This window comes from Podarcis pityusensis, assembly GCF_964106645.2.
Source record: "Podarcis pityusensis genome assembly, chromosome: 12".
Classification (NCBI taxonomy): domain Eukaryota; kingdom Metazoa; phylum Chordata; class Lepidosauria; order Squamata; family Lacertidae; genus Podarcis; species Podarcis pityusensis.
In genome coordinates, this window is record NC_138037.1 from 6673343 (window position 1) to 6691082 (window position 17740).

Here is a 17740-nt window from a genome sequence, read left to right on the forward strand (position 1 = left end):
AGCTTGGATCCTAGAACGATAGGCAGGTAGGATCCTACAAAGAAGCAACCTGATTGGTCAGCAGGAGCCACCCAATCCGGCTCCAGGAGGGGAATTGAATCAGCCAGTCACACGGGACCCATTGTGTAAATGATGTATATATAGCCAGAGGTTTTGGGGGAAAACGCTCACTCACAGTTTACCATGAGCTGAAATAAAGAGCATGAAATCAACACTCAACTCCGAGTATATTTCATCCTTCCTTGTGATAGCTAGGTAACAGTAATACTGCAATACCTCAGGGACCGCCTCTTCCCATATGAATGGACCCGGGCTCTGCAGTCATAATCTGAGACCCTTCTTTGTGTGCCTCCTCCTCAAGAGGTCCAGAGGGTATCAACATGAGAACAGGCCTTTTCTGCGGTGGCTTCCCATTTGTGGAATGCTCTCTCCAGGGAGACCTGCCTGGTGCCTTCCTTACACATCTTTAGGTGCCAGATAAAAACTTTTCTCTTCAACCAAGCATTTGGCTGATTAACATTCTATTGGGTTTTAAAATGTGCTGGCAGGGGTTATTGGTTTGTGTTTGCTTTACTTTGTGTTTTCTATTTTTCTGTTGTGAACCACCCTGAGATTTTTGGATCAGGGCGGTGTACTACTACCACTACTACTACTAATAATAATCTGCCCTGGAATCCTTGGATGAAGGGCATTATTATTATTATTATTATTATTATTAATAATAATATGCCTGAATTGTGGGGTGGACTGGTTCTCTTTCACAGGCATTCTCTTTTCACTGGCATTATTATTATTATTATTATTATTATTATTATTTATTATTATCTGCTACTACTACCATTGTTGTTTTTATTTTTGGCAGAACGGCCCGTGAAAATAATTAAACCTTTGCAAGACATTAATGCTCAGAACAAGGATGAAGTAACCTTCGAATGTGAACTTTCCAGGCCTAATGCAGATGTCAAGTGGCGTAAGGTACTGAATTGACTTGCCATGTGACTTTTCCTACCGTGAGGAAATGGGGTCTGATGTGTCACATGGACTCTTCCGTCGCAGAAAGTTCAGGGTGTTGTGTAGTATTTGTGTTTACTTACAAATATGTAGCTTGAACATAGGTGCTTAGCACCCCAACAGATATCCAAAAATATTGCAAAGCTCCGACTCAGCTTTCTGACCCTCAATCTTTCTTAGTTTGAGCTGCCTGTTTAAGCATTTTTACACAGAGAGCTTGATGATTTCCCACCCAGCCAAGGGATGGAGAAAGACACACTCGCTATTGTCAAAGTCAGCGAATCTTCATAACATAGGGAGCAACTTAGCCAGAACAAAGTACAAGTCCACGCATACCTGGTAAGCTTCAAGCAACATATATAGACGGAAAACCCATCTGCAAAAAATGCAGAACCGGGAATCACTGACTCATTAAGAGACCCCCAAAAGTCTTTCAGCTCAAGCTCACCATCCCATAACAGTAATAATCAGAGCAAAACTGGACACTGAGGAGCACTGAAACATTGCACTAAATTGTATTACAAGAACCTCATTCCTCTTGGAAATGTATGACACAGTCTTTCCTCTTGCGTGTTGAGGTCCCCAAGACACCCCCAATAAAACACAGTTGACACAAGATTTTAGTTTTAAGGTTTTTGGCATAATTTTGGCCACAACTTTATTAAAATTACAAGCAATGTGAGTGGTTGCTTAGGCATTGGTTGCGACTATCTGACCCTGCACGGGGACAGACTGACATTCGCCCGCTTGCAAAGTCAGTAAAGGAAAAACATTTTGGGGAGAGAGACGGGACTGGGAACTGTGCCTCACCTCTCCCCAAATGCTCCCAGGGGCTCTTGCCTGGCCCTAGCCCCTTGACAGGGGTTCAGACAAAAGTACGGCGAGCCCCTGGGTTCCCTTAATGGAAAACCCTTGCAGCAGCAGCATTTTGGAGGGGCAGGCACAGCCAATCCATGCCCCTCCACCAACCAACTCCTAAACCAATGCCTAACCGCAACCTTACAAGTTGTGACAATTTGCTACACAGTAGGCAAAAACCAAATGGCACCAACCAATCAGCCAGATGGACAAAATTCCTACCAGGCCCCTGCCCCAAAAGCAGAAAACCCCATGGCAGGCATAGCAAGGTCAATGCAACATCCCTAAAATTAGGGATGGTGGGGTGGGTGATTCGATGCGCACCGTGAAAAGAGGAAGCTCAACGCTGCACGCAGGGTATTTAAAGGCTATGGCTGTCAATCACGAAATGGCAACATATAAATCTCCCCAGCAACAGCAAATTCAATGAAATGGTGGCTCATTCTCAAATCTGACATTGACTTTCTAGAGTCAGTGGCATCTTTCTTAGGAACACAATGGCAGTTATTAAATTCTGGCAAATCTCCAATGGGGCCTCAGGTGTGAATTATATCCTGTCCAAACAGAGTTTTTTGGATCTTGAATGAAAGTATTATAGTACCTTCAAACAGTGGAATACTTTCTTGTTCCATACTGATTTTGGTGAGACAAGAACATTGCAGTTAAGAAGCTTGGTGAGTCTGTTAAAACCTGATTTGGACTTCTTCCTTTTAGGATGGAATCGAGCTTCGGCCAAATAAAAAAATTGCAGTCTTTGCACGAGGGACCACGAGAAGCCTCACAATTCACAAATGCGAATTTGAAGACAAAGGGACATATATGTGCGATGCTGTTGACGACAAGAGCTCAGCTACCTTGGTGGTCCATGGTATGTTTCAGTGGGAAGAACAAAAATCTTTTCCTTTCCGAATGACTTTGCCTAAAACGCTGCCCAGTCATCAGGCCGATTCACATGTGTATTTATTAAGATTCCATCACTGCTGCATCAGGTGGTGCCTTGCATGTGAGAAGGAGGACGGATAAATGTCACAGGTAGAATATTTGTGTTGCTCAGTGGCCTGGTTTGCACTTCACAGTAAGCCAAACTGTGGCTTTGCTCATGCCCTGTTCCCTGTGTGGTGCAGCAGCTAGTGGTGGTGTAGTGGTTAAGAGCGGTAGTCTCGTAATCTGGGGAACTGGGTTCGATTCCCCGCTCCTCCACATGCAGCTGCTGAGTGACCTTGGGCTAGTCACACTTCTCTGAAGTCTCTCAGCCTCACTCACCTCACAGAGTGTTTGTTGTGGGGGAGGAAGGGAAAGGAGAATGCTAGCGCCTTGAGACTCCTTCGGGTAGTTATAAAGCGGAATATCAAATCTTCTTCTTCTTCTACGCCAAGATCTGGTTTAGTATGTAACTTAACCCCAGGATCATGGTTAAGGTCTCTCCTCCTTAGGTCTGTCCAATTGTTGCCCATCAATGGTACCACCACTGTGCTTGTAAGTGCAGGATGTAGATGAAAGGCAAGGGAGCATCTCAGGGAAGGAGGAAAAAACCATCTAGCCAAAGGGACATCTAGCCTAGCATCTCATTCTCACAGTAGCCACCTGGGTGCTTACAGAAAGTCCACCAGCAGGAGAGCCTGAAAACATGGTACATTCTGTTCTGTTAATACCAACAGCATCAGGTGTGCCTGTGAGCGTATGTATAATTAAAAGGCATGCTAAACAGGATTCTCATTTTTCCTCTTTTTAGCATAAATTGAACTAATGGACACTATCATAAAGTTGGAGTAGAATGTATATTGAAAGTGCTGATATCTACAGTTAGACTGTGTAATTGCTCTGCAATTGCTCCATTAAGAACCTTTGGTATGTGATGAAACTTTCTGTATTTTTTAACTACTACTAAATGATAAACGGGACACAGGTGGCTCTGTGGGTTAAACCACAGAGCCTAGGACTTGCCGATCAGAAGGTCGGCGGTTCGAATCCCCGCAACGGGGTGAGCTCCCGTTGCTCAGTCCCTGCTCCTGCCAACCTAGCAGTTCGAAAGCACGTCAAAGTGCAAGTAGATAAATAGGTACCGCTCCAGCAGGAAGGTCAACAGCGTTTCCGTGAGCTGCTCTGGTTCGTCAGAAGCGGCTTAGTCATGCTGGCCACATGACCCGGAAGCTGTACACCGGCTCCCTCGGCCAATAAAGTGAGATGAGCGCCACAACCCCAGAATCGGCCACGACTGGACCTAATGGTCGGGGATCCCTTTACCTTTACCTTTACTAAATGATAAACAAGCAAACAAATAAAATAAATGACGTTTTAGCTCAGTTGGGGTGAACTGATTAGCCAGTCTAGAGGTCAAAGGGCCTCAAACCTTCCCTTTCACATCACCTCCCTACTCACAGCTAAAAGTCCGCTTACCCCCTTTTAGGGGTGCAGGGGCATTGCACCCCTAAATACAGATAAGTTAGTTTCTATTAGAAATAATAAACTGTTGTGAAACTGACGGAAGCCCAAAGAACGAAAGAACGAAAAACACGAAAAAATGAAATATTTAAGAAATGTCAGTTTGTTAGGAAAATGGATGACACGGAAGAGGTAATTTTTAAAAACATATGTGTTTGATCTGTAAAGTATTAGTTTAATAAAGAATGACTTAATGTCATTTTATTTATGATTTTCTTTTTTCTTAAGACAACTGTATCGGTGTATGATATTTATTTATGTTTCCATTTTCCATTTTCCTTTTCCTTTTCTCTTTTCTTTTTTTTGTAACCTTTCTTCATTTCTTTTTTCTTTTTCAAGTTTGTAAGTTTTGATTTGTACATATTTGCAATAAAATTTAAAAAAGAAAGAAAGAGAGAAAGAGAAAGAGAAAGAGAGAGAGAGAGAAAGAAAGAAAGAAAGAAAGAAAGAGGAAGGACAGAGGAGTAGGCCAAAAGGAACACATTTCGCCTGGGTACAACTTATTCCAGAAGTCAGTAGGAGCAAATATCTTCCAGTAAAATACCTCTTTGTAACCCCTTAGCCCGAGATATAAAGATAGTGAAGCCACTGGAAGATGTGGAGGTGAGCGAGAAAGAGAGTGCTTCCTTCACCTGTGAGATTTCACACGACGAGGTTGAAACCCAGTGGTTCAGCAACGAAAACAAGATCCGGGCCGGAGAAAACATCAGGTTGCGCCAGGACGGTAGGAAAGGGGACAGCCGATGAGTAGAAACATTGGATTTGTTTTCATGTTGGAAGGGCATGTGGGGGAAGACCACTGGAAAGCGAGTCTGAACTGTTTAGGTCTCCTGCATAACTAAAGCTTGAGGGCACACCTTCAGATCACATGCATATCAGTTATACAGTGGATGTTCGTGTTATGTACTGAAGTTCTCACCCTGGGCCAGCAGGGGGATACTGTAGATAGTTTTCACTCAGATCCACATATGCAAATAAGGGATTGAAAGTGACGTTCAGTGATTGGATAGTTACAGAAAGTTGTTACAGTTGCGTTGTAGTGGAGCTCTATATAAGCAGGCTGGCTGAACCCTTCAGTTCAGTTCTGTTCTGGCCTGTGAATAAACAAGAGCTGTTTGAAGAATCGCTGTGTCGTCTGATATGTTCACCCACAACATAACAATTGTGATCCGTGCGGGATGCATGTTTGCAACCCGCAGTGGCGTGTCTGCACACACGTGGGTTGCGATTCGGCGCTTCTGCACATGCATGACCCCCAAAACCCGGAAGTAACCCGTTCCGGTACTTCTGGGTTTCAGCGGATCCGTAAGCGGAAAAAATGCAACCTGAAGCGTCTGTAACCCGAGGTATGACTGTATACCAGTTTGAGTGTTGTGGCTTTTCCCAAATAATTATGGGAAGAGTTTTTGACAAAGGTGCTAAGAATTCTCAGATGGATATATCTAGTCTACTTACAGAGCTATAAACCCCATGATTCTCTGGGCTAAGGAAATGGATGTTAGACCATGTCCTCTAGGGGTGAGGGGGTTCTTGTGTTGTGGGATTTACTACTAAAAATGTGCTTTCCGTGTCAGTAGGAGAGGCTACAATGGGGTTAAGGAGCGGGTGCCTAAGGTGTGGTACACTCAGCAGATCTGAAAACCGATGGCCCGTAACTGTGAGTTTGTGTCTCTGTTCACAGGGAAAAGCTACGCGCTAGTCTACAGAAGCGTGGAGATGGAGGATTCAGCAGAAATCAAATTTGTTGCTGAAAAAGCAGAATCCCGGGCAAAACTTAAAGTAAAAGGTAATTATGATGGCATTATATTGCAGTGTGGCTTATTTGTTGTTACTGTTTAGTCATTTAGCCGTGTCCGACTCTTTGTCACTCCCTGGACCAGAGCACGCCAGGCACTCCTGTCTTCCACTGCCTCCTGCAGTTTGGTCAAACTCATGCTGGTAGCTTCGAGAACACTGTCCAACCATCTCGTCCTCTGTCGTCCCCTTCTCCTTGTGCCCTCCATCTTTCCCAACATCAGGGTCTTTTCCAGGGAGTCTTCTCTTCTCATGAGGTGGCCAAAGTACTGGAGCCTCAGCTTCAGGATCTGTCCTTCCAGTGAGAACTCAGGGCTGATTTCCTTAAGAATCGATAGGTTTGATCTTCTTGCAGTCCACGGGACTCTCAAGTGTCTCCTCTAGCACCATAATTCAAAAGCATCAATTCTTCGGCAATCAGCGTTCTTTATGGTCCAGCTCTCACTTCCATACATCACTACTGGGAAAACCATAGCTTTAACTATACGAACCTTTGTTGGCAAGGTGATGTCTCTGCTTTTTAAGATGCTGTCTAGGTTTGTCATTGCTTTTCTCCCAAGAAGCAGGCGTCTTTTGATTTCATGACTGCCGTCACCATCTGCAGTGATCATGGAGCCCAAGAAAGTAAAATCTCTCACTGCCTCCATTTCTTCCCCTTCTATTTGCCAGGAGGTGATGGGCCCAGTGATGGGTGGCTTATTAGTCTTTCTTAAAAATGCACCTTCAGTTTGGTTAATTTCCTAAACAGCTCAGGACCACAATACCTAATGACCGCCTCTCCCCATATAAACTGACCCAGACCCTGTGATCATAATCTGAGGCCCTTCTTTGTATGCCTCCTCCATGAGAGGTTGGGGAGGTGGCAACACGAGAACGGGGCCTTTTCTGCAGTGACTCCCCATTTGTGAAATGCTCTCCCCAGGGAGGCTTGCCTAGTGCCTTCATTATACATTTTTAGGCGCCAGGTGAAAATGAATATCAAATGTTTTGAACTTCCTAAAGCACTACAGTGGTACCTCTGGATGTGAACGGGATCCATTCCGGAGTCTCGTTCGCATCCTGAGTAAAATGTAAGCGTGACTGCGCATCTGCGCGTGTGCAGGTTGCATTTTGCCACTTATGCGCATGCGCGTAACATCATTTTGAACGTCTGCACATGCATGAGCGGCGAAACCCGGAAGTAACGTGCTCCGTTACTTCCGGGTTGCCGCGGAGCGTAACTTGAAAACACTCAACCTGAAGCACATTTAACCTGAGGTATGACTGTATAGGGATGCGGGTGGCGCTGTGGGTTAAACCACAGAATCTAGGACTTGCTGATCAGAAGGTCGGCGTTCGAATCCCCGCAACGGGGTGAGCTCCCGTTGCTCAGTCCCTGCTCCTGCCAACCTAGCAGTTCGAAAGCACGTCAAAGTGCAAGTAGATAAATAGGTACCACTCTGGTGGGAAGGTAAACGGTGTTTCCGTGTGCTGCTCTGGTTCACCAGAAGCGGCTTAGTCATGCTGGCCACATGACCCGGAAGCTGTACGCTGGCTCCCTCGGCCAATAAAGCGAGATGAGCGCTGCAACCCCAGAGTCAGTCACGACTGGACCTAACAGTCAGGGGTCCCTTTACCTTTACTTATAACTGTATATAAATTCAAAGCAGTAGTACTAGTAATGATGTTTCTTTGTCGTCCTTTAGAACTGCCTGTAAGGTTTGTGAAACCTCTCCGCGTAAAGATTGCAATTGAGAAGCACCGGGGCTTTCTGGAGTGCCAAGTCTCTCGCCGGAATGCTGAGGTCAAGTGGTACAAAGATAACAAACTGATCCAACCTGGCCAGAAGTATGAGATTGTCAGCGATGGGGTCTACAGGAAGCTCATAATCAATGAGACAGAGTTTGCTGATGAAGGCATTTACACCTGTGATGCCATCGATGACAAAAGCAGTGCTCAGTTTTATGTGGAAGGTACTAACTTGTTCTCGGCTGGAATATGTGGAGGGAAGCCATGAAACTGAGTAGTCGTGCCATTTATCTAAATATCGCAAGATGGGTGGGTGGAATTCCCAAAGCCAAGAAGAGCATAATTTAGATTTCAGGCTTGTTCCTGCCACCCCTGCCCTTCTTTCCAGACAAGGTGTTGTGGAAATGCAGGCAAAATATTTGCCCAGTTCTTTTTTTTTAATTAATTAATTTTATTTTATTAACATATAAAACACATACATTTACATTTACACAATACACATACACAACACACTACCTTATTTTCATAACATAAAACATACCTGCAATACTCTATATAATATCTACCTATACTGTACATATCAACATACCTACACACCTATCCCACACGGACACCTGCCAAGTGATTTGACTTCCAGCCATTCTTGTTATGCTATTTTATTTTTCCAACCAGCTTAAACACATTTCATTATTTCTTTAATCTCTTCTGTCTTGACTTTACTCTCCTTTCACTCTAATCATTTTCTGGATTCATTCAATATCTGTCAGAAATTCTACTTTTCCACATAAATTTTGAGGTATTCCTTAAAGATAGCCCACTCCTTATTTACTTTTTGTACCATATCTCCTCTTTTCCTCCCTGTTAGTTTGGCAATATGGAAGTATTCCATCATTTTAGATAGCAAGTCTGTTTTAGTTGGGACGCTGCTGCTTTTCCAATTTTTGGCAATCAATAACCTTCCTGCCATAGTTGGATACATAAATATTGGTCTGCAGTTTTGGGTCCTACCTGCAAGTGACCAAATAGTCATTACTGAACTAGAGCCAGGTTCATTGCATTGCTGGTTCTGAACTGAGGTTGAAGCAGATTTGATGTTAAAAATGCTACTATCGCTGAACCTTACCCCAGAACATTAGGATAGCTTTACATGGCAGTTTCTCCTGCTGTTGATCCAGAATGTTAGTCACACAACTTGAAATGTAGGAACTGACATTACTTAAAAGGACTTCCCCATGCTGTAAGACGCTTTGTACTTCTCTCTGCCACGTACATGAATTGTGTTTTGGGTTCTACGCCCTTTTTTATGGAAGGAACTGAGCAGATTGAGTAAAGGAATCAGTCCATCGGAGATCTGCATAATATCCTGTGGGAAAGTGCCCTTTCAACAAAATTCAAATCATCAAACATCTTGATTGCCCTAACTTCCTAGCTGCAGCAAAAGTGTACCAATAAGATTTTGGTATAATCCAAAAGATTCCAGAAGAACATATCATAGTATATAAGGATTGTCCTTACAATCTAAGCCTGTGCACTTTTAATGGGAAAAGATTTGTCAGGTTAAATGTGCTTAGAATTGCAACCCCACAATAGAACTGGGCTTGATGATTGACATGGGGCTGCCACTGAAAATGACAGCTTTGGGTCGACTCCCCAATATTTGCATGTATCATTGTGTTGCATAATTTGCTGCCATGGTCAGAGGTGGGGAAATAAAGAGAACCAACAAAGAAAGTCTGCCTGCAATATGGATAAAGAACTGGACTACAGCTCCCATCAGCCCAGCCAGGATAGCCAGTGGCCAGGGGTGATGGGATTTGTAGTCCAGCAACATTGACGTGAAGGCCACAGGCTACCCACTCTGGGCCTACAACAAGAGCAGAAAGAGGAGTCAGAACTTGGTAGGAGGCTGCCATGTTTTATCAGAAAACCATGTGCGTAATGCCTAGTTTTGCTCTTAGTGGACAAGCTGAAGGGTTTAAAAATATGCTACTGAATATTAATTTTTATTTCCTGCTCCTCTTGTCCTAAGATGGACAAAGGAGCCCAGCAATGTTCAAATCTCAACATTATGATGATTTTAAATAGCTGTTAATAAGTTCTCACTACACGGTCTGCGTGGAGGCAGCAGGATGGACATTTGACCTTTTTCTCTTTGGCTTCTCCCTGTCCTCAGAGCAATCCATCAATATTGTGAAGGAGCTGAGGGATGTGGAGGTCAGTGAGCCAGCGGAAGCCAGGTTTGAGTGTGAAATCTCCATTGAGTCTGTCAAGCCCCCCAAATGGTCTCTCCGCGGAGAACTCCTGCAGGCCGGCAAGGATGTTGTGATAGAACAGGAGAGGAGGCTCCACCGCCTGATCCTGAGGAAGACTGACGTAGAGATGACAGGCACTATTCAGTTTGCCATTGGCAAAGCAAAGTCCACAGCGAACTTGGTGGTGAAAGGTAAGTCACTTCTTCCTCAGAACTTGAAACAGCAGCAGTAGCAGCAATTCTGTTCAGGGTGGCTCTTGAGGAGAAGACGGGGGGGCTTCTTTTAGATGAGCAACATTCAGTGGTGCAAGAATGGCAAAGAGATTCAGAGGAGCCAAAAGTATGATCTCTGTGAGGAGGGGACCTGCTCCATATTGATCATCCACGATACCTCAGTCAAGGATAGTATTGTGATGGCCTGGGACTCGGGTTCGGACTCGGAACTAGAGGAGTCTCGGTCCGCACTGGATCCTCTGCCTCAGGCGGCATCTGAACCGAGTCTGGGGCCTGATTCTGAAGAGCCCCAGTCTGCACAGGTCCCCCTGCAACAAGCACCAGCTGGGCCAAGTCAGGGGCCTGAGCCTGCCCTGGCTCCAGATGCAGGGATGAACTCGTTGCCTCCAGCTGGGCCATCGCTTACAGCTGCTCCACTACCGGTTGGGTCAGGGGAGGCTGAGGCGGCCTCTGGGTCTAGTAACCCACCGACATCTCCTGAGCTGCAGAAACTCAGGTCTGAGAGAAGGAGAGACCTGAGTACTCGCAGGAGGAGTGCTCACCTTTGGGCGAGACAGGGAGGTGGGTCACAAGGGGATCAGGACCGGCTGTTACCCCGTCAGAGATAAAAAGCTGCCGGACCCCACCCCAGGTTGCGGGAGCAACATTGCTGCTTGCTGGAACCTGCCTGTTACCCTATGCCAGACCTAGCCTGGTTTCCTGCCTTGGCCCTATTGGATTGACTCCTCATGGAATCCTTGGATTTGGGACCGGACCTGGACCGCGTTGCTTGGGTTAACCCCCGGGCCCAGCACAAGTATGAGTCTACCTAGCAATATACCATAATTCTGTGGTTCTTTACCCGTTCATGCATTGGTAAAGGTAAAGGACCCCTGGACGGTTAAGTCCAGTCAAAGGTGACTATGGGGTTGCGGCGCTCATCTCGCTTTCAGGCTGAGGGAGCCAGTGGTTGTCCTCAGACAGCTTTCCGGGTCATGTGGCCAGCAGGACTAAACCGCTTCTGGTGCAGTGGAACACCATGACAGAAACCAGAGTGCACAGAAACACCATTTACCTTCCTGCCACAGCAGTACCTATTTACTTGCACTGGCGTGCTTTCGAACTGCTAGGTTGGCAGGAGCTGGGACAGAGCAACGGGAACTCACTCCGTTGCGGGGATTCGAACCGCCAACCTTCCGATCGGCAAGCCCAAGAGGCTCAGTGGTTTAGACCACAGCGCCACCAGCGTCCCTCCTTCATGCATTAACTAGCAGTTGTGCATAGTTCCCCTAGATCTGATTCAATGCCACTTCTTCTTTGTCCATGATGACCCTCCCTGCTGCTTCTCTTTGTAGATCTTCAAGTGACTATTACCAGGCACCTAGAAGACAAGGTTGTCCAGGAAACCCACTCAGTTGTCCTTTCTTGTGAGTTCAAGCCTTCTCCAAAGGTTGTAGAATGGTACAAAGACCACACGCTCATCGAGCCCTCAGAGAGGTTTAAGCTCAAGAGGGATAAGAACACAGCAGAGCTAAAAATCCTGAAGTTGTCTGTTGGAGATTCTGGTGTTTACAAATGCAAAGCTGGGACTTCAGAGACCAAGGCCTCACTGACCATTCTGGGTACGTAGGTGAAACAACGGAAGGAAGGTGAGGGGAGTCCAGCCTTGCTTTATGTGCAGGAAAAGAAATTAGCAATTCTCATGTGTATACTTACTATTAGAAATTGGGTGAAATCTGTTAAGTGAATAATTTTTAGTGACATGTCTATATGCCGCATTAAGGTAGATAGAAAAAGCTCCACCCTCTGGCACCTTTGAAAGATGTCAATAAATGCCCCCTCAAATGCAAGAGAGACTGTTGCCTCTTTTTGCCCAGTTCCTGTTTGCCTTGACACAGTGTGATGGCCTGGGACTTGGGCTCAGACTCGGAACCAGAGGAGTCGCAGTCCACACCAGATCCTCTGCCTCAGGCAGCATCGGAACCAAGTCTGGGGCCTGATTCTGAAGAGCCCCAGTCTGCACAGGTTCCCCTGCAACAAGCATCAGCTGGGCCCTGGCTCCAGATGTGGGGATGACCTCGTTGCCTTCAGCTGGGCCATCGCTTACAGCTGCTCCACTACCGGTTGGGTCAGGGGAGGCTGAGGCGGCCCCTGGGTCTAGTAACCCACCGACATCTCCCGAGCTGCAGAGACTAAGGTCTGAGAGAAGGAGAGACCTAAGTACTCGCAGGAGGAGTGCTCGCATTCGGGCGAGACAGGGAGGTGAGTCGCCGGGGGATCAGGACCAGCCATTACCCCGACAGAGATAAAAGGCTGTCGGAGCCCTCCCCAGGTTGCGGGAGCAACATTGCTGTTTGCTGGAACCTGCCTGTGACCCTGTGCCTGACCTAGCCTGCATTCCTGCCTTGACCCTGTCAGACTGACTCTTTGTGGAACCCTTGGATTCGGGACCGGACCTGGACTGCATTGCTCAGGTTTACCCCCGGGCCCAGCACACTCGGCCTCTCCTAAGTTGAAGCCACTCTGACACACCTCCATGTCAGCCCATCTGTCATATACCACAACCCCACAACAGCCATTTTGCTACTGGCACCCATGGAATGTTCTCAAAATTCCATGTGTGCCCCCTGGCCCGAGAAGGTTGCTGCTACCTGCTCAGGTTGCAGGTTAGAAAGGGAATTTACAATGCAGAGTGTGTTGTGACAACCTGTAATGTATTGGAGAATGGTGCATTCCTCAGGAGAATGGAATGAGCTTGCTTATTTGGAGTGTGGGGAGGAAGAAGCCATAAGACAGGGGAGGACATTTCTTAGGCAGCAGATGGAGAATCTGAGATGTTCAGGAAAATATTTTATTTGCTATTGTGGCCCTTTGGATTCTCTGAAAATGCTATGTGGGAAACTGCCTTTGCGTATAGAATGGAGGCCGCAAGAAGTTTGCAGCATGTTGTTTTGCAGAGCTGGAGACGGTTGTGGTAAGTTAGCATCTTGTGCTGTGGAACCTCATTGTGTGCCTAATCCCTCCCCTCAAACAGAACGCAAAGTGGAGATAACGAAGCATCTGGAAGATGTGGAAATTGAGGAGGAGAACTGTGCCTTCTTCTCCTGTGAGCTGTCTGAAGACATTGACGACGTGGAATGGTTCCTCAATGACACACACCTCTTCCCCAACAACTTCAATGAGATCAAGAAACTGGGCACCTCTCACAGCCTGATGCTCAAACACGTCATGCCAGAAGATGCTGGCTCAGTGACGATCAAGGTTCAGAAGAAAGTCACCGAGAGTGCTCGGCTGAAGGTGAAAGGTGAGTTTCCTTTTTCCACCTAAGGGCCTTGGTCCTCGCTTGCCTTACAATCAAGCTGCTGTATGAGTTTTGTGAAATAAGTAACACCCGGAACGTTGGATCTAAACATTGCCGTTTCCTTTCCTTGTTGCATCGTTCTTCAGAGAAGCCTGCCGTTTTCATGAAGTCCCTGGATGATGTTGCTGCAGAGGAGCGCAGTACAGTCAGCCTGGAGTGTGAGGTCTCCAAGGCAAAGGTCAAGCCCATCTGGAAGAAGGAGGGTGTGGAACTCACCCCAAGCAACAAGTACGAGATGCTTCAGGCTGGGAAGACGCTGGGTCTCATTATCCATGACCTCGACAAGGCTGATGCCGGCTTGTATACATGCGACCTTGGTACAGAGGTGGCCAAGTCTAGAGTCAGCGTCCAAGGTAGGGGCTGCTTCATTATGAAGTCCGGAACTGTAGAGTTGCAAGGTGTAAACATGCACCCCCACGAAGCCCCACAAGCCAGACCACAAGCGGAGGGCCAAAACAAATGTGCGCCAGCTTTGTGTATCTTTTGCCATCTTTTCTTGTCCTTCCTAGGGTTCTAACACACCAGAATGTTACGGAAGACAATACAGTGGTGCCTCAGGTTACATACGCTTCAGGTTACATACGCTTCAGGTTACAGACTCCACTAACCCAGAAATAGTGCTTCAGGTTAAGAACTTTGCTTCAGGATGAGAATACAAATCGTGCTCTGGTGGCGCGGTGGCAGCAGGAGGCCCCATTAGCTAAAGTGGTGCTTCAGGTTAAGAACAGTTTCAGGTTAAGAACGGACCTCTGGAACGGATTAAGTACTTAACCCGAGGTACCACTGTACTCATGAACATGAAATTTATCACGGTCCGAGACCAGCTTGAGAAACACAAATGGAACTACAATCCCAATAGCAAAACAAACATTTAAAACGTTTAAAACGTTTAGAACAACGTTTCCTAAATTCCTACCCACTCAAACCTCTCTTGTATCTGCGATACATTGACGATATTTTTATCATCTGGACACATGGTCAACAGACCCTGAACACCTTTCACCAGAAATTTAATGATTTTCACCCCACTATCAACCTTACAATGAATCAATCTATGCAAGAAATACATTTTTTGGACACTACTATAAAAATACAGGATGGGCGCATGGACACCACCTTATACCGTAAACCAACTGACCGACAAACATATCTACATGCCTCTAGCTACCATCCCAAACATACCAAACAGTCCATTGTATATAGCCAGGCACTACGTTACAGCCGCATCTGTTCCAATTCTACAGACAGAGACTCTCACCTAAGAGATCTACAGCAAACCTTTTCAGAACTAAAATACCCAGCAGATGAAGTTAGACAACAGATCAACAGAGCCAGACTTATACCCAGAGAGAACTTGCTGCAAGACAGACCCAAAAAAGAAAATAACAGAACACCTCTAGTCATCACATACAGCTCCCAAGTTAAAACAGTACAACGCATCATCAGAGATCTACAACCTCTCCTGGACAATGACAGTTCTCTTTCTCAAGCTCTGGGAGGAAGACCTTTCATTGCCTACAGACAGCCACCCAATCTTAAACAACTCCTAACCCACAATAATACTACAACCAGACTTAACACGGACACTGGCACCAGAGCCTGCAATAAACCCAGATGCCAACTTTGCTGCCACATACACCCGGACAACACCATTACTGGCCCCAACAACATCACACATACCATCTCGTGACTATTCAATTGCTCATCATCTAACATTGTGTATGGCATCAAATGCCAACAGTGTCCTTCAGCTCTCTATATTGGACAAACAGGCCAAACCTTACGCCAAAGAATAAATGGACATAAATCTGACATCAAGAATCACAAAACAGAGAAACCAGTAGGAGAACACTTTAATCTCCCAGGACATTCTATACAAGATCTCAAAGTAGCTGTTTTACTACAAAGGAATTTCAGAAATAGACTGGAAAGAGAAGCTGCTGAATTGCAACTCATTACCAAACTTAAAACCATGGAGAAACCTGGTTTGAACAAAGACATTGGATTCTTATCCCATTATACATGACTAAGCCATTTCTCACCTTCTCACCCCTTGCGTTTTCCTGTAAGACCCATTACAGTCGTTAAGAGTCGTCAGCAGGCTCATCCCAGCTATCTGCCTATCTCCCATTCCCACCACCCTTCTGAGTAATACCCCTCCCCACCTTCTCACTATATAGAAGGATCTGGCAACTTCTGTTTCAGTGTATCTGAAGAAGTGTGCTTGCACACGAAAGCTCATACCAAGAACTAACTTAGTTGGTCTTTAAGGTGCTACTGGAAGGAATTTTTTTGTTTTGACTATGGCAGACCAACACGGCTACCTATCTGTAATTTAAAACAATATACAACAACGGATTTTAAGTTTAAAAGTGTGATAGGCATGTTGTTGCTGTTTAGTCGTTTAGTCGTGTCCAACTCTTCGTGACCCCATGGACCAGAGCACGCCATGCACTCCTGTCTTCCACTGCCTCCCGCAGTTTGGTCAAACTCATGCTGGTAGCTTCAAGAATACTGTCCAACCACCTCGTCCTCTGGCGTCCCCTTCTCCTTGTGCCCTCCATCTTTCCCAACATCAGGGTCTTTTCCAGGGAGTCTTCTCTTCTCATGAGGTGGCCAAAGTCTTGGAGCCTCAGCTTCAGGATCTGTCCTTCCAGTGAGCACTCAGGGCTGATTTCCTTCTGAATGGATAGGTTTGATCTTCTTGCAGTCCATGGGACTCTCAAGAGTCTCCTCCAGCACCGTAATTCAAAAGCATCCATTCTTCGGCAATCAGCCTTCTTTATGGTCCAGCTTTCACTTCCATACATCACTAGTGGGAAAACCAAAGCTTTTACTATACGTACCTTTGTCGGCAAGGTGATGTCTCTGCTTTTTAATAGGCATATAAACACATAAAAACTTTAAAAAAGTCTACCTTGGAGAAATGACCCAAGACAATACTCTTTTTAAATAACAAATGCATTCAAATGCATCCAAACGAGCTTTTTTCTGTTCATACTTCCTCTGTGGAAATGCCCTGGGGATTCCTTAGTCATGCTCTCTGTTTGCACAGGGGTTCCCCTGCTCTCACTCTGCATTGCACTTGCCTTGTGTAGGGAGCCAAAGCCTCTCTGATAACCCTTTTATCTCTGTTCTTAGAACTGAACATCGGTGTCACCAAACGCCTCAAGAACACGGAAGTCCTGGAAGGGGAGAGTTGTAGCTTTGAATGTGTTCTCTCCCATGAAAGCGCTGAAGATTGCCGCTGGCTCATCAACGGAACCGAAGTGGGCCGCGAGGGACGGGTTAGAGCATTCAACAAAGGGAGGAAATACACTCTCAATATTAAAAAAGCAATGGCCACTGATGCTGGAGAGGTCGTTTTCTCCCTCGGTGACTTAAGCTCCAAAGCCACTCTAGTCGTGAAAGGTGCGTAGAGAAAATTTGGGTGTGCATCTTAAGCAGGAACATCTGTTTGGTACATGGACAGTCTCAACGGATTATAAAATGGCACTAGTTTATTTATTTATGAAAATATATCCCCGCGACGGGGTGAGCTCCCGCTGCTCGGTCCCTGCTCCTGCCAACCTAGCAGTTCGAAAGCACATCAAAGTGCAAGTAGATAAATAGGTACCACTCCGGTGGGAAGGTAAACGGCGTTTCCATGCGCTGCTCTGGTTCGCCAGAAGTGGCTTAGTCATGCTGGCCACATGACCCGGAAGCTGTACGCCGGCTCCCTCGGCCAATAAAGCGAGATGAGCGCCGCAACCCCAGAGTCGTCCGCGACTGGACCTAATGGTCAGGGGTCCCTTTACCTTTTATACCACTATTGTTTTTGAAAAATCAGAGTGGTTTGCAACAATTATTCATAAAATCATACAACCATATAAACATGTTAAAATCAGAAATCAGCTACCTTCTTTGGAAAGTTTTTTCCCTAATTGCATAAGCATGATGGAACAGAAACATTTTCAGCACATGTTTAAAAGATGAAACAGAAGGTGCCTGCTGAATCTCAGTTCCTTGTCTTGTTGCTCCTTTACTACAGATTCACCCCCCCCCAAAAAAATTATCCAACATAGTAAAAAAGATGATAAACC

General features: G+C 45.9%; 2 protein-coding genes across 24 annotated transcripts in view; one reads left to right on the plus strand and one right to left on the minus strand.

Moving 5' to 3' along the window:
* LOC308459086 (7-alpha-hydroxycholest-4-en-3-one 12-alpha-hydroxylase-like) overlaps positions 1-17740 on the minus strand; it is a 393862-nt gene that overhangs the window by 149842 nt on the left and 226280 nt on the right. The window lies entirely within an intron of this gene.
* OBSCN (obscurin, cytoskeletal calmodulin and titin-interacting RhoGEF) overlaps positions 1-17740 on the plus strand; it is a 264501-nt gene that overhangs the window by 70102 nt on the left and 176659 nt on the right. For all 23 annotated transcript variants that reach the window (XM_080973891.1, XM_080973911.1, XM_080973892.1 and 20 more), the window contains 10 exons: positions 863-975; positions 2584-2737; positions 4874-5035; positions 5993-6097; positions 7791-8057; positions 10007-10276; positions 11653-11919; positions 13332-13601; positions 13745-14011; positions 16800-17069. In XM_080973891.1, coding sequence (XP_080830017.1) covers positions 863-975; positions 2584-2737; positions 4874-5035; positions 5993-6097; positions 7791-8057; positions 10007-10276; positions 11653-11919; positions 13332-13601; positions 13745-14011; positions 16800-17069 — 2145 coding nt within the window. The remainder of the gene's footprint in view (positions 1-862; positions 976-2583; positions 2738-4873; positions 5036-5992; positions 6098-7790; positions 8058-10006; positions 10277-11652; positions 11920-13331; positions 13602-13744; positions 14012-16799; positions 17070-17740) is intronic.